The 24,683-nt window shown below is 45.3% G+C and overlaps 1 protein-coding gene across 2 annotated transcripts in view; it reads right to left on the bottom strand.

The window, feature by feature from the left end:
* BAHD1 (bromo adjacent homology domain containing 1) overlaps positions 1–24,683 on the bottom strand; it is a 76,517-nt gene that overhangs the window by 14,797 nt on the left and 37,037 nt on the right. For both annotated transcript variants that reach the window (XM_045016157.1, XM_045016155.1), the window contains one exon: positions 5,370–7,013. In XM_045016157.1, the coding sequence (XP_044872092.1) occupies positions 5,370–6,996 (1,627 nt within the window). In that variant the 5' untranslated portion in view covers positions 6,997–7,013. The remainder of the gene's footprint in view (positions 1–5,369; positions 7,014–24,683) is intronic.

The following is a 24,683-nucleotide window of genomic DNA, read 5'->3' as shown; positions in this document are numbered from 1 at the left end:
GTGCCCGAAGTGTTCAATCCATGAAATAAGCCTGAGTAAAAAAGAAAGAAGCTTAGATCGGAAGAAGTCTAGTGACACAGCATTATCAACTCCGGCAGGTAGGGAGTCCCCAGCTTAACAAACAGCCCAGTACATACGAAAATCCCCATGCTTCATAAATCTGAAAGCATACACATCCTGGAAATGCCAACAGGGCAGCTTGAGGCAATCTCAGACAGCACTAAGGTTCACAAAGACAGTTGCTTTGATACATCTGCAGGTCCCCAAGTGGGCACCGCCTTAAAAATCAAAGCAGTTTAAGAGAATCAGCGTAATAACTGATTCAATTTACAGAGTGAAGCATGGCTGAGGCTGCTCCAGACAGCAGGAAACTGCTGCCCTCTGCCTCCCACTCAGTGAGCTGTAAAAGGTTATGAAACAATCACCATCCTTGGAGATAGGAGCGGTAACAAAAGAAAGATGCATTCACAGATTAGCAGCAACAGCTATAAAAACAAGTACAGCTAATAGAGCTGGTCGGAAAGATTCTTGATCTCTCTGCTTGCTCGGTTTGTAGCAGCATGGAGGGCTACAGATGTAGAGCACTGTTCCCCTGGGAGGAGGAGTGTTTCCTGTCACTCAGCAGCTTCCCTCCGACTCTTTAGCTGATGGGGTTAGTGGGTGATTGTTATGGGTATTTAAAAGATGGTGAAGTGGGAAGAAGAACATTGGAAGGTGCAGAGGGGCACACAAGGAGAATGGAGCAGTTGTACTAATAAAGGGGAAACAGCCCAGAATGATGATATAGGAAAGTCTTAGGAACTCTTAAATGGACAAGCTGATATGTCTTGAGTCAGATCTGGGACCACTTGGACAGCCATCATGAGTAACTGTATTTAATGGTGTGAAGATTAGGAACTGAACTCTGGCGCCCTATGGCCTAGGCACCCAGGCTAATTTCACAGATGACCTGGATAGTAATGTAGCAGCCTCAAGGACACTGAGATCACAAGCCCTTTTCAGTTCCAAACTGAAGCTGACAAATGGCTTCACACTAATACAGGGGTTCTCAAACTGGGGGTCGGGACCCCTCAGGGGGTCGTGTGGTTATTACATGGGGGGGAAGGGGGTCGCGAGCTGTCAGCCTCCACCCCAAATTCCCACTTTGCCTCCAGCATTTATAATGATGTTAAATATATTAAAAAGTGTTTTTCATTTATAAGGGGGGGGTCGCACTCAGAAGCTTGCTATGTGAAAGGGGTCACCAGTACAAAAGTTTGAGAGCCACTGCTCTAATAGCAACCCACCTTAAGAAAGGGAAAGACTTCATTCAACCAGTGCTCAATAGGACCACAAGAACTCCATCATGTCCTACATTCCCACCACTGAAAATTATCTGCCCAGGTTTAACCTCTCTAGCATCCCTCCACCACCCATTAATTCATTGGCTTCAAGTGCTACCAATAAAGCATCCCCCATGTCTAAAAATAGATAATCATCGTGGCCAACTCCTCATCCAGTCTGCTCAGTCTTAACCCCATTACCCTGTGTGCAGTTTTACATAGCAGGCTGCTGTCACTGGAACACAAGAGTAATCCCTCTCTCTCTCTCTCTGCTGGATATGGCACACAAACACAGCCCACGGCACCAGCCTAATCCCTTCACCTGTATACAGCAGACCCCCATCATTCACCTACAAGTGAACACATCCTCCCTCGGGAATGAGACTGGCACCTCATTCTTGCAATGCACTGTGCTACTCTGAGTACAAAATTAACACCTGTCCCCTGTAAAGAGAACGCTAGTATCTATGAGCAGCACTAACTAATCCCATCACTATCAGGATGACTGCATTCAAAATTAGTTACTTCTACAAGGGCAGTTTGGCCTCACTCGGTACCCAGCTAACCTCTCTAACAACCAGGGGCGGCTCCAGGCACCAGCAAGCCAAGCGCGTGTTTGGGGTGGCAAGCCGCGGGGGGTGCTCTGCTGGTCGCCGCGAAGGCAGCAGGCAGGCTGCCTTCGGCGGCATGCCTGCGGAGAGTCTGCTGGTCCCGCAGCTTCGGCGGACCTCCCACAGGCTGCTGCCGAATTTGCGGGACCGGGGACCTTCCGCAGGCAAGCCGCCGAAGGCAGCCTGCCGTGCTTGGGGAGGCAAAATGCCTAGAGCTGCCCCTGCTAACAACAGACTGTAATCAACAAGAATATAGATGCAAGGCACTCGATATGTCAAGCTGGCAACACTGGGAGATCAACCTTATCCCCTCTTCTCTGCATATGACATTATTCAGGTTAAGTAATTCTTTAACTCACTGAAGCTGAGCTTTCCAGGAAAGACTCAGATCTTTTTCACAAGGTTCAACAAACCAGATCTAGAACATTAAACTTTATTTATGCTAGAAGAGACCTCCCTCCACAATTCACTCAGCAAAAGCAGAAACTCTAGGGTTTTCCAATTTTGCAGAATTCTAAATGGAAGTTACTAAGTAAGGAAGACAAGAGGGCCTGTCCACACCTTTGAACATACACAATGCAAATGCACCACATTTAAGAAGTATGCTACCTTGCTATTTGCCTTTAAAAAGAAAAATCTATAGCAGGGAAAGTCTGGAGGAATACAGCAGAGTTGGAGAAATCCTACCTGTGGGACAGATTGGCACTACTCATGGCATCTTAGCTAATTATCAGCTTTCCAAGAAGGGATGACATCAATCTTCTCCCTCTGCATAAGACATCAACTTTTCTCTCTCTACATAGGAAATCACTGAGAGCACCACCAAAACACCATCACACCCCTTTCATCTGAATGTTAAGCTCGCATCACTAAGGTGCCTGACCCAATTCCTTTTAGTACAGTATAGATTGGCATGACTCAAGGCAGTACGTCAAAGAGCAGTATTCTTATTTCCGAACTAGTCTTCTCACAAGTATTACTCAGTTATGAAAACACTTAGAGCTATTACTGAGACTTTTATGTTACTGTCTAGCCCCCAGGGTGGGGTGGGGGCTTCCACACCAGGACAGCAGAGAGATATTTTGGAAAAAGGAAATCTACACTTTGCTCAAGTGCTTCTGAGTTACAGCACCTTCTCAGAACGGAAGGAGGCCATAAAGCCCATCTCATCCTGTACTCTTGACTTAGAAGATTCATCCGCCTACCCAAAATCCTCCAGCAGTTTTAGTTGGATAAGTTATCCTTCCCTTTGAATCCTAAACTGTACAGCATTGCTGCATGTAGCTGCATCTTCAGAGACAATTCCATCTCAGAGGTAAATGAAGCAATCCCAGTTTACAGATTACACTGTATTTTGGTAATAGCAACACACACACCCTTTATAGTTTGGTGGCTTTTATGCCGAAAATGTACTGGTATACGATTGCCCTGGCACAACAATTCTGGTAGCCAGTTTCAAATATTGTAAATAGACATTTTTCTACATAGTGAAGGCAAAGCTCCTCGATAAAAACCTAGTACAAAGTTGATGGATAACATAGCTAGAAAAAAAAGCTGCACAAATACCTGAACCATTTATTAAACATATTACGCTTCTGGATTTCAGTGTCTCATAGGCTACACACAAAATCAGAGAAAGGGATCTAATGCAGTGTTTCTCAAACTGAAGTCGCTGCTTGTGTAGGGAAAGCCCCTGGCGGGCCAGGGGGGGTTGTTTACCTGCCCCATCCGCAGGTCCGGCCGATCGCGGCTCCCACTGGCCGCGGTTCGCTGCTCCAGGTCAATGAGAGCTGCAGGAAGTGGCGGCCAGTATGTCCCTCGGCCCGCGCCGCTTCCCGCAGTCCCCACTGGCCCAGAGCAGCGAACTGTGGCCAGTGGGAGTCGCAATCAGCTGGAACTGTGGACGGGGCAGGTAAACAAACCGCCCCGGCCTGCCAGGGGCTTTCCCTACACAAGCAGCGACCCCAGTTTGAGAAACACTGATCTAATGGGATCTCAAGAACCCACTGACATTCAGTGAGTTAACTATTTCACTGCTAACATCTTTTGGTGTTTTTCCAAACTGGGTTGTGTGACAGAGTGCTGGGCAACAGCAGCTATACCAACACTCTGATCACAGGATCACCAGTTAAATCACCTCGGAGGAAACCTGAGGAGCAAAGCTGTGCCTAATTGATAGATTGGGGATGGGCAGGAGAGAGCTACAAGGCTAATGAATCCATCAGCCCAGAAGCAGAAAACACACAGGAAGGATGTGCTCAGTGGGGAAGAGAGAAAGACAGAGAATGGCAGGCAGGCAGGCAGGCTTTTCAGGGTCAGAGGCAGAACCAGGAAAGCTCTTTCAGACGGAAGATACTTTCTGTCTCCCCCACTCCTTGGCTGAGAGAGCAAAGGAGCATATGCTATTGTAAATACAGAACTGCACAACTCTGGAAAGGTGGTGGGGAGAATACTGTAATACATTGCACAAGGTGTTTGACTAGAAGGCTCCAAGCAGTTTGTGCCTAGAGAAGGGACAGGAGCAGGACGGCGCCCTGTCACAGGTAGCACCTGCTGAAATACTTAATAACTTTGGTGTGTTCAAAGGAAAGAAAAAACCCAAATAAGAGATTTTGTGAGATTGCAATAAAATGTATTTTGGGAATTTCACGGTTCGCAGATCAGATACAGTGCAGAAGGCAGTGCCAAGTTCCACACACTGCCCTACCAGCATGCCTCAACCCTTCACTAAAGGGACGAAAGGGTCATTCGGTCTCCATATTCTAGATCACCCTTTGGATTCAGCTGGAACTGTGAACTAGGGTTCTTATACACAGTGGTGGCCGTTTGGGAAACTGGACCGCTCATCCACTAGGAATTGAACAGGGGGAGGGATAGCTCAGTGGTTTGAGCACTGGCCTACTAAACCCAGGGGTGTGAGTTCAATCCTTGAGGGGCCACTTAGCGATCTGGGGCAAAATCAGTACTTGGTCCTGCTAGTGAAGGCAGGAGGCCGGACTCGATAACCTTTCAGGGTCCCTTCCAGTTCCATGAGATAGGTATATCTCCACCCTCTCATTTCCCATAGATTAGACAGCCATTGTACTGTGGTTACCTCTAACCTGGGCAAAATTCAAACCAGGGACCACCTTTTTTCTGCCCCAAATCTTACCAGCCTTCTGACTCAAGTTTTCCATCCCCATAAAACATTTTAATGGAAACAGCCTTCAGAGGAAAAGGAAGGAATGGCATAACATCTAGAGGTGTAGCTGAACACTGCATCTTCCTCACCAACAGACAGTACATGTTCCAGATTTAGCTGAACCTAATACATAGGGAGCATGCCTCTTACTTGGTCAGACCCAGGCAACGAGATACCCCGCTCTGCTGATCAGTGCACTAATCTAACCTTCTTCACTTAGGCATGCTAAGACCTCCATTTGTTACTTTGTCTTACCTGCTGCAAAAGGCATTTTGTAGGGGTAGCTGTTCCGTCCTGTATGCACACTGCTAATCCTGCTCTCCGGCACATGCATAACTCCACAAAGGCTGTAACTGTTAACAGCTGTTCCTTCTCCACAACAGTATGGAGAGTTACACCAGTGAAGTGGCTGGAAAGGAGTACCTGATGGTAAGGAAGTTGGAGATACCAAGAGCCCCTCACACGTAGACTGCGAAAGCTCATCCTTAGGGTAAACCGAGCAGTGAGAGTAGCCACTGTATCCACTTTGGCCATAATAAACATAAAACCCGTTCAATGGAGTCAAATCTGAAGATTCACAGAGACATCCACAATCCGTGTGATTTCCTGGCACAGGCAAGGGATGGAACTGCTGCACGGGGAAGGAAGGCTGATGAAATTCCTGTTTGGGAGTAGGAGATTTCTCCCCAGGTCTCCCATACTCAGGCTTCATGGAAGCTTGTCCACCCATAAGCAAAGGCAGTCTGTGATAAAAACCCTCTGTGCTATCATAGGAATTAGATAATGGTTCATAATTCCGAGATTCAATTTTTCCATGGAGACTAGGGGAGTCCTGATGGTCTGCTTTCCTAAAAGCACTTGCAGGAAATCCTTGCCAGCCATGTGGACCCTCCATTTTTACATTGGACATTTCCTTTTTGGATTTGACACAATTCTTCTTATTGGCTTTGGCCCACTTGAGCCTCGATTTGGAACAGTGGTTCTCAGACTTGCCCTCTCCATCTGATTTACTCCTCGGTTTCAGAGGTTGGTCTTTTTCATGGGTCAGTTTCAAAAATGCCACAGCATTGAGACTGGCCAATCTCTTTGGGGTGGGATGATAGGGAATTCCACTATCCTCCCTCTTTGTTCCATCTTCAAATACGTCATCCAATGAATGGTCAGAGCTATTGCATTTCTGACTAGATCCACTCTGACTCTTTCCCTTAACTGTTTTTACAGCTGGTTTTCCCAATGAGGGCCAGTTACCACTAGCTTTGCAGTGCAAGCCCTTAGTGCTGCAATCTCCACCGGCTTTGACAGAGTCTTTCCGAAAACGCCTGCCAGATAATAAGCCATCATCCCGTTCAAACAGCAGGTTATTCACTGCCTCTGCATTCAGAGAGGCTAGTCTTCGTTTCCTGGGCTCCAAAGGAGCAGCATTGGGTTCCTGTTCTGTTCCAGGACAAGTTATTGTGCTCTCTTCCCCAGGTGGATCACTCTTCCCTGCTCCCAGAGTCTGAACTTGTTCTGGGAAACAGGGAGGTCTGAAGTCATCCATCCAACTGGAGAGGTCTCTTTTTGTGCCACTCTGGGTCTCTTTTGACAATGATCCAGCCACGTCCTCTAGTCTGGTGAGAAGCACTTTGCACGTTTTTTTGTCCACAGAAGTGATCAGACGTTTCCTTAATGGGTACGTCTTTCTGATCTCCTGCAAATTCCTGCTTTTGTTCACACCCATAAACCCACTCTGGCAGTTTTGAATATCAGTGGTGTCTCCTTGCTCACTGCACCCTGCCTCAGTCCTATCCATTCTTTCACCGTCTACTGGTGACAAAGCTTGGCCAGCAGAACCAGCTGGATGTTTTAGAAGGAAAAGTTGTTTCTTCCGGGCATGAGTCATAGGACCAGGTTCCACTCCTGTAATCAAACAGAAAAAAAATGTCTATTAATATCACCGAAAGGGACCCATCTCCTCCTGCGAAATAGGAAACATTTGAGGATGCTGGTTACTATACAAAATATAGTCTTTCTGGGTCATGGCCAGTTTAAACCAATCAGAAAACAAGATGTAATGAGATGTGGTTTAACATTAAACCACAGAACATGACAGTAATTAAATATGTGACTGACACTGAAAGCCTCAGAAGCCAGGAAAAATCAAGGTTAAAGCCAAAACTTCATCCCTCACATGCCCTATTATGTCTAAGTACTATTCCAAGTATGTTACATGAAAGTCCAGTCCCCAGTTAAACTGACATGAGTTTTAATAGGTCACAGATTTTAATCAAACTAACTAAAGTTAATTTAAACCCATGCCCAAGGTGTATGGTATAAATTCATTCTAGGTATATTTTTGATTACTTGTGTGTTGTTACAAGCAGGGCTGTTTCCCAGTCATTTCCCAGGACAATTAGACAAAAGATTACCGGGTCATGTGAAAGCTGAACTTTAAAGAAAGACAAATGGACAGAGACTTACCAACTATAACACACAAACTTAATATATATACAAATCTTTGTGCAGGTAAGAACTTGTCTAAGTGCTTCTCTTAACAATTAGTTTGACATTTTAATTGTTTTAAGGACCAGCCACAACCTTTAAGTAAGCCATCTGATCTGTAGATAGGCCTGCATAATAACTGAATCCCAAGACTATGATTTTGGAAGGAAAAAAACTTTTGTTCCACCGAGTTAAAGTCTAACCTTTCATCCAGATTTTGAGAGTAAAAAATGCTATTCAAAACTGAGCTAACACATAACAAAAATATAAAAGAGGAAGTTATAAGCATCTCTCTGCAGAACAGGAACAGGTTCTTCTACTTGCATGGTTGAGTGAATGTATGATTGGTGTTTTCCTAGGATTTCAGTTCCAACTTTTTGCTAGATTTGCATTTTGAAAATTATTTCTGAGTTGGGACTTTTTAGGACTGTTGAGACAATGTCTGTAGAGTGACTCATGACCTCAGTTGTCTCAAAATATCTATGGACTTGCCCACTGACTGGATATATTTTTGGATCCATGGTCTTTGAGTCCATAATTACTGAAATGGGGGAGGTTCTTAATTTGCATAAGGGTGACCTAATCAAACGCTTAAGGTGATGCCAGTGACTTTAGAAGGAGATTCAATTATGATCTGCCATGGGACTCCTGAGGACGGATTCCCAATGGGAGGAACCAGCCATACTATCATTCTCAAAAACTGGAGGACAGGAAGAAGCTAATACTTGTTACTTCAGGCTTGTTGGCCACAAACCGTGACTTGCTTGCAATGGCTGTTGCAATGGCTGTTGCAGTGGCTGCTGCGGACCTTGGCTGCTGGCCTCTGGCCATGAGATGCCACCGTGTCTGACCACATGGCCTGTGCTTCCTCCACCCACCCAGGTGGCCACCAAGGGGTAGGAGTCCAGCAACATGCAACATCTAAGACTCAACATCTACATGCAAGTAACTTCTCCCCAATGAGAAAGTCCACCACTGTTAAAACCTGAGCCAACAAGATCACCTGCTAATCTTTTCAACCACGTGCCAGCTTTCTTAGATTATCCACAAGAGTTGACACCCATCCTGCATATGTATCAGCCTTTCGGGTTTTGTTTTCTTTTCCACCTCTTCCTTAACATTCTTCCACTTTTAACTCCAGCAGATGGCTAGTAGTGAGCAGGAGTGTGTATGGATAAAACCCATAGGATCTGAGAACTGCGCCTATAAACCAGTTTTGCCAGTACCCGAAACAGCCATAGGTTAACCAACTTTGTTGACTGAAAGATCACACAATATTTCATGGGTTAGAAATTGTATGCTGATTCCTGAGAAATCATGTTACTTTCACCTAAATTTGTCATTCAAATTTTAAAAATAACAAGTTATTATCTTGAATTGTATTGGAACACTTCATGTAACTCTATGACTGGGAATGAGTGGTGTGCAAGATTGGCTATTACCTAACAACCATTAATTTTGGAAAAGCTCCCTTAATTGGCATCAAAGCTCAAACATTAACTTGAAGCTGGGAGGGATTAGATCCTTCCTGTATCAGCTACTTGGCTGAAAGATAAGTATACTGGCTGACACTGAGATTGATAATATCCTCCCATTTTGGGGGGCTCTCAGTTATGCCTGCCCAAATTATTAGATAAAGCTGTTGATTTAATCCGGTTTAAATCAACCTGATGTATTTATTTATATGTATTTTATTTGATTCTTTTGTTTAGTTAATAAAATATATAAATTAGAAACCTGTTTGGTTCAGATGTTTCTTTCAGATGTCAAAGTTCCAGATTTAACAAGTCCCAGGGTAAATAAGAAGCAACTCAGTCTCAGACCCCTATTCTGGTGGCCCACAGAACTGCCTCAGAACCCTTCCATACTTGGTGCTGGAACAGGAACACTGTTGATTTTTGAGGGAAAGTTGATTCATGTACTCATCACTTCCTTCAGTAAGAGATGTAGGTTTTAGAACTTTTTGAGGGCCTCGGATGGTGAATACCAGCTGGTCAACCTGCAGGCTGACCAATTCCCCTTATTTTCTCATACATCAGTGGGCAAATTTAACTTCAAAAATATCAAGAGCAATCAGAAATAGGCAACAAGATCTTCTGTCCCTCTATTTAAAATAATTGAATTTTGTCATATTAGAGAAGAGTCTTCGACTTATCCACCATACAGGTACAGTAGGGGTAGTGGTAGTGCAACCATCCTATACAACCCTGCCCTGGAGGGAGCCCTTCTACCAGACTGCATGGACAATTGATTTGTTATAGTATGGCTATTTCTATGTTCCTATTTCTTCTTGCTCCATCAAAAGGGTAAGTCTCTAGCATAAGTGCTCTGCAGAGAATTATCTCCAGGTTGTTCAGAGAGAGTCACTTGAAATTGACATCAGCTGCCCCCTTCCTCTGCTAGCCCCCACCATTCCTTTGTAGGACTTAGTCTAATCCCCTTGAACAGGAATTTCTTTCCAATATTTTAAAAATACAATTAATAAAACAGTTGTATTTTAATTACATCCAAGTCCAAAATGTCTGACTTAAATAGATGTTCAAATTTTATTAATATCCCTCTCCTCTCTATCTTTTCTAGTGGCCAGTTATGACAAATTTTCCCTGAAACGAAAAAGAGTGATGCAGACTCACAAGGAAGTGGATTTTTCTGACAGTAAATATTACTCCTGAGGAACTCTGTGAGAACAAATTAAAAATTCTGTGCACAATATTTTAAAATTCTGCAAATTTTATTTGCCAATAAATAAATGTGGAGGCTCCAGCATGGCAGAGGGCAGTACAGGCTACTGGCTGCATGGAAGTGGGAGATCACCCTGCAGGCCCCTCCCCGCCCCATGGGACATGGACTCGGTGGTGAGGCTGCATCTGACTCTAGGGTGACCAAATGTCCCGATTTTATAGGGACAGTCCCAATATTTGGGGCTTTGTCTTATATAGGTGTCTACTAACCCCAGCCCTGTCCCGATTTTTCACACGTGCTCTGTGATCACTCTACCTGGCCCTGACAAAGTGCAAGAATTTAGTGTAGTGGGATCTAGGTATGGGGGGAGAGGGTTCTGTGTGGGGCAATCTGAGTACAGGTGGCTCAGAGTGGGTGGTCTGGGTGTGTGTGGGGGATCTGGATGCACAGGGGCTCGTCGGAGGGGGGTTCTGGGTGCAGGGGCAATGGGACTCTGCAGGGAGGTCCAGGTGAAGGACGTTGGGGCTCAGCATGGAGGGTCTGGGCTTGGAAGGGGGATCTGGGTGTGAGGGGCTCACTGAGGAGATCATGTTGCTGCAGGAGTGGGGCTTGGTGGGGTGGGGATTCGGGTGCAACTTGTTGGGGCTCCATGGAGTAGGGTTCGAGGTGCAGGAGGCTCATTGGAGTGGTCTAGGCACATAGGGGATGGGGTTCATTGGGGTGGGGGTTCAAGAGCACGGGATGGTCTACGTGCAGGGGTGGGGGTCTAGATGCAGGGGGGTGAGGCTTGGCAGGGGGTGGTCTGGGTACAGGGGGGAGGGGTTTGGCAGGGGTCTGGATGTAAGGGAGTGGGGCCTGGCACAGAGGGCTGGGTGTGGGGAGGGCTCAGCCAGTGGGGGCAGGGGGGGTTCTGTGTGCAGGGGGATGAGGTTTGGCCAGGGGGTCTGGGTGGTGGTGGTGGTGGAAGGAGGATGTCCAGATGAACAGGGGTTGGGCAGACAGGGGAGCAGCTCCCTGTACAGTGATCCATCAACCCATGACTGAGGAGCAATGGGGATAGGAAGCAGGAGTGGCTGGTGCAAAGCTGGGGGAGGTTTCTGGGGGTGGGTTGGACCAGGCCCCGACTGCTCCGAGCAGGGGAAGGGTGCTTCTCCCCCACCCCCAGCCCAGCCGGGACTAACAGCTGAGCCCAGCGCAAGGTAGGAGCCACCGGCCAGGGTGTCAGGTGCAGGGGGGCAAAACTCAGCGGGGGGAAGGGGCTCCGGATGCAGTGGGTGAGGCTCGGCGGGGTGGGGACTGGGTATGGATGCCTGGGGTTGGGCAACTGTGGGGTCGGTCTGACCTGGCACTGGCCGGGGCATCCTCAGCCCCACCCCACCCCGCAGTGACTTGCCTCTCCACTGGCTCCTCCGGGTGCCCAAAACGACACACCCGCGCTGCTGGGGAGGGGTGAGTGGCCGCTCTTGCGGCTTCCCTTTGCTTCCCCATTAGAAAGTCATTTTTCTGCAAGGAAGCAAAGAAATCTGCGGTGGGCATGAATTCTGTGCACACACAGAGGCAAAGAATTCCCCCAGGAGTAAAATAAGGGAGCAGTTTACAGCCCAAGATACATCCCTTGCAGGTTTGGTGGCACAGCCAGTGCTACCAAGAGACTAACTGCTTAAAATGCTTTTTAAAAAAAACTATAAATATGAATGCTTAAAATCATATGCCACCGCCCCTGAAAACATTTAGTAAGATGCCTTTCAATAGTAAGTATCACTTAGAATTCAGAAGAAAATTCATACACTCTCCCAACCTTGACTTTGAAATATATGTTCTACTGCACAATACCAAGGCAGAACATGGCAAGTTGTAGTTTATTTATAGCTAGTAGTTTAAAAAAATCATTCAGCATTGATGGACTCAAATCCCACAGATCAAGAGACACTGAATTTATGGCTTATTAGAAAAATCTATAACCCACTAACAATCCCCTCCAACTTCTTCCCTCTCCTCTTCCTTTCTTCCCTTTGACTAGAGGGGTGTTAACAGGCCACTTCACCTTGAATGGTCCCTTGAAATATGTGTTTACTTATGCCAAACAATCTGTTCCACCTTGTATTTAGCTGTGACACTCTGAGTACCTTTCCCAGACCTGAAGAAGAGCTTGAAAACTGGTCTCTCTCACCAACAGAAATTGGTCCAATAAAACATATTACCTCACCCACCTTATCTCTCTACACATCAAGAGAAGCATTTACAGTAGTTTATCATGTGAAGAGATTGCAATAAGTATCTCTATACTAGAAAATAACACATTAAAAGGTAAAAGTATCAAGAATTAATATGTATCCAGATTCCATGCAATATGTTCAAGGTAGACTGATTTAAATCAAAGCAATTTAAAGAATGGATTTTAATCATGATTTCAAGCAGCAAGCAGGAAACCCTTGCTTTAAATTTATTTTATTTAGGTTTTGCATTTGTACTTTTTAGTTATTTTCCTAATGAAAGGTTGATTCTCATTGGCAGGTAACCATTAGAACATGTTGATTTGAAACTAAATATAGCTTTTATACTAAATTTTTTACTTCTTGTTGCTAACCAGGAGGATATACTATATCTATTGTGACAAAGTTCCTCCTCTGCCTTGGTGGGTCCTGCGCTTATTGGTGAATTTTGCTAGCCTTGGAGATCTTCTTGTGTTGGATCAGGAGCTGAGAGGTTTTGGGGGGAACCCGGACCCGCCCTCTACCCCGGGTTCCAGCCCAGGGCCCTGTGGACAGCAGCTGTCTAGAGTGCCTTCTGGAACAGCTACATGACAGCTACAATTACCTGGGCTACTTCCCCATGGCCTCCTCCCAACACCTTCTGTATCCTCACCACAGGATCTTCCTCCTGATGTCTGGTAACGCTTGTACTCCTCAGTCCTCCAGCAACTCTCACTCTCAGCTCCTCACTCGCGCACCACAAACTGAAGTGAGCTCCTTTTTAAACCCAGGTGCCCTGATTAGCCTGCTTTAATTGATTCTAGCAGCTTCATTATTGGCTGCAGGTGTTCTAATAAGCCTGTCTCCCTTGTTTCCAGAAAGTTCCAGATTGTTGTGGAACCTTCTCTGTTACCTTACCCAGAGAAAGGGGACCTACTTAACCTGGGGCTAATATATCTGCCTTCGATCACTCTCCTGTAGCCATCTGGCCTGACCCTGTCACACTATACACAATTATTTAAGCAATTATATAGCTTAACTTACATTTATTCAGTCAGATTCTTAATTTTGACTATATTAAAAAAGGTGAATGAGGCATTTCTTATTTATTAGATTATTTTTTACAAGCCTGACATGGATGAAGATTCAAAGAAATTAAAAATGCCAAAAAGAAAAAAAAAGAAAAAAAAAAGCACTTTTAAAATTAAACAGATCAACCTTAAATGTGCTGGATAAATGAGAAAAAAGTTTATCAGAAACATTTAAAACTAACTGGTTTATTAAATAAAGGAAGTATTATTTGTACTAAATGAATTGAACTGATTGTTTCGTTACCATGTCCTTCAAGATTTTAAAAGTAGTAAATCTCACCCTCTCACATTGAGTTTTTATTCATAGAGAGGAGGAGGAGAAGGAAGAGAAGGAGAAGAAGAAAGCTTGCCTGTTTTTTCAACTTCCAAACAGTGTCTCTACTTTGAATGAACTCACAATTGATCTGATTGATTGAAATTAAATTAACATGAAGAAGATATTGGCTCTGTACAGTACTCGCAGAAGAGACTACTGCTGTCAAAAGCTAGTTTAGCACTTCAACAAAATCCAGCTGCAGGTGCTTAGCCAATGACTTCCACCACTTCAGTGGTTTGACTTTCTTTAAAACTTGGCAATAAACATGTACTCAATTTTTTTTTATTTAATTGAAATGATTTTAACATGCTATAAGTAGCTTAGGCCTTAATATAGGTTGTCACTTTCAAAATTTTAATGTTAAATAGGTTTATTTTTTAAAAATAAACTTGTATTTAATTTAATTTAAAATAATTTTTTCTAAAAAAATCATCTGAATTTTTACCTACCCTGAATCTGTTTCAAAGGTTTCAACTGAATTAGTTAGACCTTTGATATGATGAGTGGTTATACACAGTACTTACACAACAATCACAAGCAGCTGATTTTTAAAGGGGTCATGCATGCATATAATTCTGTTCTTGTTAACTGGCATTATGAGAAAGCATCAACTCCTTAAACATTTCTCCCCACCTTTAGAAGTCAATTTCCCTTAAACATCACATAAGGCTAATCGATATCAAAGACCAGATATTCAGATTTAGAGACACAAAATGATTAAAAAATACGTGCATTTTTTGGCATTATAGCTGAACCTCTCCTTTAAAATTTTGGTGAACAAAGTGGTAGTTTAACCCACAGGTAATAAAACACTTTGAAATCTAGGTTTATACCACCAAGTACAAGAGAGATGATATGGAAGCACAAGTCAGAAAGGTATTGTAAGAAGTGTTACTGAGGAATTCCATATTTTCTATTTCAAAGATTTCTACATCAAATTTACTCAGTTTAGAAACCAAAGAATGATTTCCCTGCCACCCAACTGTGGGCTTGGCTAAACTTGTGAGTTACAGAGCAATAAAGGAGCCCCAGGCGCCCTAGCTCACTCCCTGTCCACACTGGCAAGGCACGTAGAGCGCTCTGACTCCACGGCTACAGCCCTGCTGGTACTCCATCTTGGCGAGAGGAATAACATTTGCTGTGCCTTGGCTACAATGCACAGGCGTCAGTGCGAACGGGGTATTGCGTTACTGCACTCTGATCGGCCTCCGGAAACATCCCATAATCCCCTTAAGTCAAGTGGCCACTCTTGTCATTGTTTTGAACTCCTGTAGGAATGCGGAAATGCCCTTTCAAAGCTCCATTTCTGACAGCCGGCATGCAAGCCATCAGTGTGGAATGCTGTGTGTAAGAGAGAGAGGCGGGAGGTTTGCTGCTGTCTGAACTTACAAGACAGCATGCTGACATGCTCTCAGCACCCCAAAAACTCACTCACTCTCCCCCCACATACACACAACACACTCCCTGTCACATTCCACCCCACCATACCCCCCATTTGAAAAGCATGTTGCAGTCACTTGCATGCTGGGATAGCTGCCCATAATGCACCGCTCCCAATGTCGCTGCAAGTGCTGCAAATGTGGCCACGCCAATGCGTAAGCAGCTGTCAGTGTGAACAGACTGCAGCACTTTCCCTACTGCGCTCTGTGAAGGTGGGTTTAACTCACAGCGCTCTACATCTGCAAGTGTAGCCATGCCCTCCGAGTACTGCATACTCAACTTAGGACCCAAAAAGTCAAGACGTTGTCTTTCTAGCTTACACGTTATCACCAGTATCCTAGACTGCAGTCAAAGCTTAGATTAATTTTGTTGAAGACAAACAAAGCAGAATAGAATCCAGCTCATCGTATAACTGTTGCTCCACAGCTCCAATGCGAGTAATCTCATTTTTAGTCACTGACTTAAATCTGCTCACTATATGTAGTTAAGTAAGAGTAAACCACTACATACTGGTAGGCATTTTCCTGAGGACATCGTCACCTTAAATAGGACCTGCTACAATATACAGACATTCTTGGAAGCAAAACACTATTCTCAAAAGTGCTTTTAGTGCTAAGAAGAATCCTATTACCATACCTATGGATGCCAGATCTACTAGGGCTTGTTACAAATGATAAACACGTTATCCAAAACATTTCTGGAGACACACTGCATCTGTGGGTGCCGACATCATCATGATGAATACAAAATGAAGAATCTAGAGTTAGTGACTTGCACATCTCAAGCATCATCACTAACTTAAATCCATTCAAATATATGGATTGTTCTTCTCTTGCCCCATCATCTCTCAGAAGAAAGTATTTTTTAATCTTTCCACCTAGGTCAATCCCTCATATCAATAATTTTTGCTGCATTTTTCTGAATTTCCTACAATTTGTCACATAAAAAAAGACACAGCAAGAGAAACTTCAAGGTTTTCACCTAGAGTTCTGTGTGACTGTGGATATAACAAGATTGATATCAGTGGAAGAGCTATATCAAGATACAAGTGCAATGCATGACTGGATCATTAAACTGACAACATTGCCAATTTTGGTGGTTACTATTCTCAGCATGAAGAGAAAACTGGACTATTTTAGTAATGCAAACATCATCCCACATTCTGGAAAGAACATCCAAAAGCTAGCACCCAAGAGAACTCAAATAATTTAGCAAGATTTTTTAGTAAATAAAAACAGCAGAAAAAGTAGTACTAGAATGTACTGAGTCTACGTTGTTAAAGGAGAGTTCTTAGTACTATGTGGATTTTCTAAAATCAAGTTTCCTTTGGCTCCAAACTTGTGCTACATAGTTTATGAAAGCTACCTGGACAACCTGACTCAACATTTGGTGCCTAGTATTCTCCGTCCCTCGCCACATCAATATACAACTTCCAGAGCCCTATTCAAAACTAGAACAATGAGTATTATTTCATGGCTTAGTAAGCCACACAGATTTATGAAAACACAAGCTTCTGACCCTTGGTATGAAATACATTTCAGTCGGGAAACGACATTGGCAGATTCTTCATCCCACTGTAGTCCCTGCTAACTAATGGATCCATGATAATGAACCAAAGAATTCACACAAATGATGGAGGGCATGGCTACACTTGCGAGTTAGAGTGCATTAAAGCAACCCCGAGCGCCCTAACTCACGACGGGTCCACATGGGCAAGGCACGTAGAGCGCCCAGACTCTGTGGCTAGAGCGCTCCTGGTACTCCACCTCGGTGAGTGGAATAACGTTTGATGCACTCCCGCTGGAGCACCGCAGTGCCGGTGTGGATGCTCTGGTCTGTTAATGCGCTCTGATCGGCCTCCAGAAGTGTCCCACAATGCCTGTTCTAGCCACTTTGTTCATCACTTTGAACTCTACTGCCCTGCCCTCAGGTGACCAACCGTCAGACCCGCCCTTTAAATTCTCTGGGAATTTTGAAAATCCCCTTCCTGTTTGCTCAGCAAGGAGTGGAGTGCTCTCAGCGAATCTTTCCAGTGGCCATGCCTCCATGCGCCAGGTGATCCCCAGTATGGAGCAATGGTGAGGTGCTGGACCTCATCACTGTTTGGGGGGATGAAGCTGTCCAGTCCCAGCTGCGCTCCAGCTGTAGGAATTATGATACCTTCAGGCAGATGGAAAGGGGCCATGACTGGGATGCACTGCAGTGCAGGGTTAAAGTGAAGGAGCTGCGGAATGCCTACCACAAAGCCCGCAAGGCAAACCGCCGCTCCGGTGCTGATCCCGTGAACTGCCGTTTCTACAAAGACCTGGACGCGATACTTGGGGGCGACCCCACCTCCACTCTAAGGACCACCATGGACACTTCAGAGCCCAATTCAATGACGCAGGAGGAGGAGGAGGAAAGCGGGAGCGAGGGTGCTGGGGTGGAGGAAGACACCCCGGAATCCCTAGATGCATGCAGCCAGGAGCTGTTCTCAAGCCAGGAGGAAGGTAGCCAGTCACAGCGGCTGGTGTTTGGGGAAGGACAAAAGCCCGGTAAGTGGCTTTTATTTTGGAAAGGAAGTTATTTGGTGCGGGCTCTTGGGTCGAGGAGGGTTAGGGCTACATGCATGCCTAGACATGGAATAGGGCGTTGATGTGCTCTCTCACATCGCAGTAATTGGCCTCAGTGATCACTTCAAAGGTCTCATCCAGAACTTGGGCAATGCGCTTGCGCAGGTTCTTGGGAGAGCCACCGTGGTCCTTGTCCCAGTCATAGAATCATAGAATCTCAGGGTTGGAAGGGACCTCAGGAGGTCATCTACTCCAACCCCCTGCTCAAAGCAGGACCAAACCCAACTAAATCATCCCAGCCAGGGCTTTGTCAAGCCTGACCTTAAAAACCTCTAAGGAAGGAGATTCCACTACCTCCCTAGGTAACCCATTCCAGTTCTTCACCACCCTACTAGTGAAAAAGTTTTTCCTAATATCCAACCTAAACCTCCCCCTCTGCAACTTGAGACCATTACTCCTTGTTCTGTCATCTTTTACCACTGAGAACAGTCTAGATCCATCCTCTTTGGAACCCTTTCAGGTAGTTGAAAGCAGCTATCAAATCCCCCCTCATTCTTCTCTTCTGCAGACTAAACAATCCCAGTTCCCTCAGCCTCTCCTCATAAGTCATGTGCTCCAGCCCCCTAATCATTTTTGTTGCCCTCCGCTGGACTCTCTCCAATTTATCCACATCCTTCTTGTAGTGTGGGGCCCAAAACTGGACACAGTACTCCAAATGAGGCCTCACCAGTGCTGAGTAGAGGGGAATGATCACATCCCTCGATCTGCTGGAAATACCCCTACTTATACAACCCAAAATGCCATTAGCCTTCTTGGCAACAAGGGCACACTGTTGACTCATATTCAGCTTTTCGTCCACCGTAACCCCTAGGTCCTTTTCTGCAGAACTGCTGCCCAGCCATTCGGTCCCTAGTCTGTAGCAGTGCATGGGATTCTTCCGTCCTAAGTGCAGGACTCTGCACTTGTCCTTGTTGAACCTCATCATATTTCTTTTGGCCCAATCCTCTAATTTGTCTAGGTCCCTCTGTATCCTAGCCCTACCCTCCAGCGTATCAACCACTCCTCCCAGTTTAGTGTCATCTGCAAACTTGCTAAGGGTGCAGTCCACACCATCCTCCAGATCATTAATGAAGATATTGAATAAAACCGGCCCCAGCACCGACCCTTGGGGCACTCCACTTGATACCGGCTGCCAACTAGACATGGAACCATTGATCACTACTCATTGAGCCCGACCATCTAGCCAGTTTTCTATCCACCTTACCGTCCATTCATCCAGCCCATACTTCTTTAACTTGCTGGCAAGAATACTGTGGGAGACTGTATCAAAAGCTTTGCTAAAGTCCAGAAATAGTACATCCACTGCTTTCCCCTCATCCACAGAGCCGGTTATCTCGTCATAGAAGGCAATTAGGTTAGTCAGGCATGACTTGCCCTTGGTGAATCCATGCTGACTGTTCCTGATCACTTTCCCCTCCTTTAAGTGGTTCAGGATTGATTCCTTGAGGACATGTTCCATGATTTTTCCAGGGACTGAGGTGAGACTGACTGGCCTGTAGTTCCCTGAATCTTCCTTCTTCCCTTTTTTAAAGATGGGCACTACATTAGCTTTTTTCCAGTCATCCGGGACCTCCCCCGATCGCCATGATTTTTCAAAGATAATGGCCAATGGCTCTGCAATCTCATCGGCCAACTCCTTTAGCACCCTTGGATGCAGCGCATCCGGCCCCATGGACTTGTGCTCGTCCAGCTTTCCTAAATAGCCCCGAACTACTACTTTCTCCACCGAGAGCTGGTCACCTCCTCCCCATACCGTGCTGCAGAGTGCAGCTGTCTGGGAGCTGACCTTGTCTGTGAAGACAGAGGCAAAAAAAGCACTGAGTACACTAGCTTTCTCCACATCCTCTGTCACTAGGTTCCCTCCCTCATTCAGCAAGGGGCCCACACTTTCCTTGACTTTCTTCCTGTTGCTAACATACCTAAAGAAACCCTTCTTGTTACTCCTAACATCTCCGGCTAGCTGCAACTCCAAGTGTGATTTGGCCTTCCTGATTTCACACCTGCATGCCTGAACAATACTTTTATACTCCTCCCTGGTTATTTGTCCAATCTTCCACTTCGTGTAAGCTGTTCTTTTCTGTTTAAGACGAGCAAGGATTTCACTGTTAAGCCAAGCTGGTCGCCTGCCATATTTACTTTTCTTCCTACACATCGGGATGGTTTGTTCCTGCAACCTCAATAAGGTTTCTTTGAAATACAGCCAGCTTTCCTCGACTCCTTTCCCCGTCATGTTAGTCAGGCTAACATGTCCGCGCCACTGTGCTGTGAGGGGCGGGGGGACCATTGCTGCACACAGGCAAGCTGCATATGGGCCAGGGCGGAAGCCGCATTGTAGTAGAAGACCCTCCCTTGCTTCCCAGGTCACCCTCAGCAGCAAGATATCTTCCAGGACGAACTCCTGTGGAAAATGTAGGGACAGTGTTCAGTATAGGGGCCCCCTGCAGCTGTTGGCTCTCCCCAAGGCACAGAAACAATCAGTCCCCCTTGACCCTATGCTTACTCACCATTTTGGGGCTCCCGTCAGTTATGTGTGCTCGCTTTGGGATGGGCAAATTATGCTATTGTGTAGACTGTGCTTGCCCTTAAGTATAGGGGAATCATTGCTCTGTCTGGTGTGAAAAATGCTGCCTCTGTTAAGTGTTGCATTTTGCCTTTACAGATGCAACATTGAGATCTCAGCCGTCCATGTTATCACCGGCCGAGAGACTGCAAAGAATCAGGAAGAGGCCATGTAGAAGCAAAGACGACACGCTGTATGAAGTAATGCAGCAGTCACTTAACGAGAAGCTAAAAGCGCAGGAGTGGAGGAAGAGTGAAAGGAGGATCTGCCAGCAGAATGCAGATCGCTGGCACAAAAGTGCAGAGCTCCGGCAGCAAAGCACGGATTGGCTGATAAGCATCATGGAGCGCCAAGCAGACTCAATCCAGGCAGTATCTCTAGACCCCTAGCAAATAAACTGGCAGAACTTTTGGGATTTCTCCAGAGGGCCAGGGCATCCAAACCAGTTACACCGTATGAACTGCAGGCTATTATTCATCATCTTAATTTTGTATGCCAAGTCATGGCCCCAGGACAGTCATTTTGTGTTCACCTCTCAGCTGCCACCTCTGGGATAACAAGGCCCAATCAATTTACAAAAAAGAGTGAATAAAGAAATGAAGGGGGATTGGGTATGGGAACAGTTCCTGAATCATTGTAATGGAGTTTCCTTTTGGAAAAAAGAACAGATGCTAGAGGCAGACCTAAATATTCACTCTGATGCATTAGGAAGCACTGGGCTTGGGTTTTTAGTGTTTGTAAACACACATCAGGGAAAGTGGTGTTCTCAGAAATGGCTCACTGACTGGCTACAAAAAGGGATTGTAAAGGACATAACATTCCTGGAATACTTTCCCATTTTAGTTACAGTGAGAATTTAGGGAAAAGGAGCTCACAAGAGAGTGAGATTTTAGAGTGACAACCTGGTGGTGGTACCTGTTACCAATTGCCAGTCCTTTAGATCAGTGCTTCTCAAGCTATCTGATGTGGGGGACCAGCAATTTTTTTTTCCAATGTGCCAGGGACCAGTGCCATATTATTATCCTATTTGACACCCTTATGAGGAAACTCGCCGCGGACCAGCAGCCGATGGCTTGTGGACCGGCACCGGTCCGCGGACCACCACTTTGAGAAGCACTGCTTTAGATCATTCAGTGTGATGAGGGCATTCATCCCGCTGTGTTTAACTTAACATCTGTTGTACTGCTAAATATGTGCCCAGTATTAATAACGGTGTAGGCGATGCTTTGTCTTGACTACAGGTGGAGAGATTTTGAGACTTGCTATTGGGAACCAACAAGGAACCCAAACAGATGTTGCTAACCCTTTGGAACATTGGCACATGACTGCTATTGGATTTCACAGAGATCAGTAGCACTGCAAACATTTAGGGTTTATGACAGGAGTTAATCAGTTTCAGATGGATGCCTATGTTGACCAATTCCTGAAGATCAGGTACTTCAGTATATGGTGTCATTGATAACACCACATGCTGGCATCAAGCACTATCTCTTGGCCCTCATCGGGGATAAAAAGTTACCCTGGTTCTTGTAGCAGGTTTTTAGTTAAACGGTTGCTAGAGGAGTGGTCTCAATCCAAAGGCCCTAGGGAAGATCGAACAATTTGTCACTATTCAGCTATTTTGGGCTCTGGTGCGAGTTCTTCACCAGACATGCCAATGAAGCCAGGAGCGTTCTAGTTCTTGGTGGCATTTTTTTGGAGCATTTAGAGTCAGTGATCTGGTGCCTAGGGTCAGCAAGGGATACCTCTGGTAGGGCTGTGGAGTTAGGGACTTATAAAAAGGTAAGCAATTAGTCATCTTAACTCTGAGATGTCAAAGACAAACCAAGGAAGGCAAGGGGACTCCATCGCTCTGCAAGAGGTAGCAAGGCAGGTATTAGCCCATTAAGGACTTACATAGCACTGAGACTGAGTGGGGATGGGCAATGGGAGGCACCTCACATAATACCAGTTTGAGGCATTCTTTAAAGAGGGGCTTACAGCAGCAGGGTTCCTGCTGTGCATTCAGGTCCTATTCACTGAAGCTTGTGGCAATGATAAGTGCAGCCCAATTGGCAACAGGGACTCAAGAGAGGCAGCCAGACACTGGCATTCCAGTAAATTTGAATCAGAGTCCAACAGTGTGAATGGCTGACATTACTATGATTTCAGTTTTCAGGAGCAAGGGAGCAAGTCATGTGAACTGCTGTTTGGATCTGCAGATGAAGTATTGTACATTGGACCTACAAATGGGTTGCCGAATCACCTGTAGGTTCCCAGCTGGACCCTGATGGCAAGGCAACTGAATAGGGATGGAAGGACAGCTATGCTCTGGGACTAGCTGATTCCCATCTTATGCTCTTTAGCAGCCACTGAACATGATTATTGTACACCTGGGTGAAAATGATTTGTGATTTTATGAGAGTGTTGACTCATTCTCCAAGGCAAAGAGCTTTATGACAGATGCAGGACTTTTTCCTGAGGGCAGCCATAAACTGTCCGAAATGCTGCAGTAGAGGATATAGCGGGGAGCTGCTGAGCCTCCACTGGTTGACAAGGCCACAAGATATGTGAATCAGGAGGTGGCTAAATCTGTACACAAATGGGGATGATTGGTAATTATCCGTCAGAAAATATCAGACTGGGCAGCTGTGTTATTCAGGGAAGACAGGATATACCTCTCTGATTAGGAAGCAGGTATATTTTTGGTCAGTAGTAGGGAGGTAACTTAACTATCTGGGATGCCCGTCGGGGTGCAGGGGAGACAGCCAAGCTCATTGCTGGTGTTTGCTGGTGGCAGGTGTGCAAATTAAGGTACTAGTTTTATACGAGGTGTGGTTTCTTCACAAATCAGAGTTGGACAACATCCTTTCTCCAGTCCTTTAACCTTCCAACCAGGGTAAAGTGGTGAGGTCCCAGCAGGTTGGGAACAGCTTTGGAGGGGTGGGAAGCTGATGGTAACCCTCAAATAGGTGGAAACAAGTGAGAAAGGAATGAAGACCTGTACCATGTGTTACTGACAGAGGATTCCCAGATTAGTGAAGTTAATACAGTTGTGGTCTAATTAAGTCACACCCCTCACATTATGATAGATAATAAAACAAACTAGCCTTTTCATAATGGTTCCTACCCTTGCTAGCTTTTTTTTTATTGCTGTTGCACATTGAGAAGATATTTTCAGAGAACTATTCACAATGATTCCAAGATCTCTGAGTGGTAAAAGCTAATTTAGACCCCATAATTTTGTATGTCTAGTTGAGACTATTTTTTCCAACATGCATTACTTCGTACTTATCAACACTGAATTTCATCTGCCATTTTTGGGTTTGTCTACAGTACAACTAAACACCTGTGCGTGGCCGCTGTCAGCTGACTCAAGCTCACGGGGCTCAGGCTGCACAGCTGTAAAATTGTGGTAGGGACGTTAGGGCTTGTGCTGGAACCCAAGTTCTGGGGCCTTGGGACAGGGGAGGATCCCAGAGCTCAGGATCCCACCTGAGCCCCAATCTCCACACTGCAGTTTCATAGTCCAAGCCCACCACAGCTGACACAGGGCAACCACAGGTGTTTAACTGCATGTAGACACATCTTTTGTTGCCCAGTCACCCCGTTTTGTGAGATTTCTTTGTAACTCTCTGCAGTCAGCTTTTAACGTAGCTATCATGAATAATTTTATATTATCTGCAAATTTTTCCACCTCACCCTTCACCTCCTTTTCCAGATCATTTTATGAATATGTTGAACAGCACAGGTCCCAGTTCAGATGCTTCAGGGACTGCACTATTTATCTCTCCCCATTGTGAAAACTGACCATTCATACCCATCCTTTATTTCTTAACCAGTTACTGATCCATGAGAGGACCTTCCCTCCTACCCCATGACTGCTTACTTTGCTTAAGAGCCTTTGGTGAGGGTCCTTATGAAAGTCAAAGTACACAAAATCCACTGGCTCACCCTTGTCCACGTTTGTTGACTCCATCAAAGAATTCTAATAGATGGGTGAGGCTTTCCTTTACAAAAGCCCTGTTACCTCTTTCTCAGCATATCATTGCCTTTCAGTACCTGAGAACACTTTAAAAAATAGAATAATTTTTTCAGGCTGAAATTGAACTTTCTTGGTTTCAACCCAAAGTCCATCCCCCCACCCCAAAGCTTCACAAAAAACTCTTCAGCCATCTGAGTAAGCTGAACACAGAAAGTGTTTTTACAACGCCTT

Source organism: Mauremys mutica, chromosome 4 (assembly GCF_020497125.1).
Source record: "Mauremys mutica isolate MM-2020 ecotype Southern chromosome 4, ASM2049712v1, whole genome shotgun sequence".
Classification (NCBI taxonomy): domain Eukaryota; kingdom Metazoa; phylum Chordata; order Testudines; family Geoemydidae; genus Mauremys; species Mauremys mutica.
Note: the sequence above shows the minus strand (reverse complement) of the source record. Positions and strands in the feature narration are given on the sequence as shown.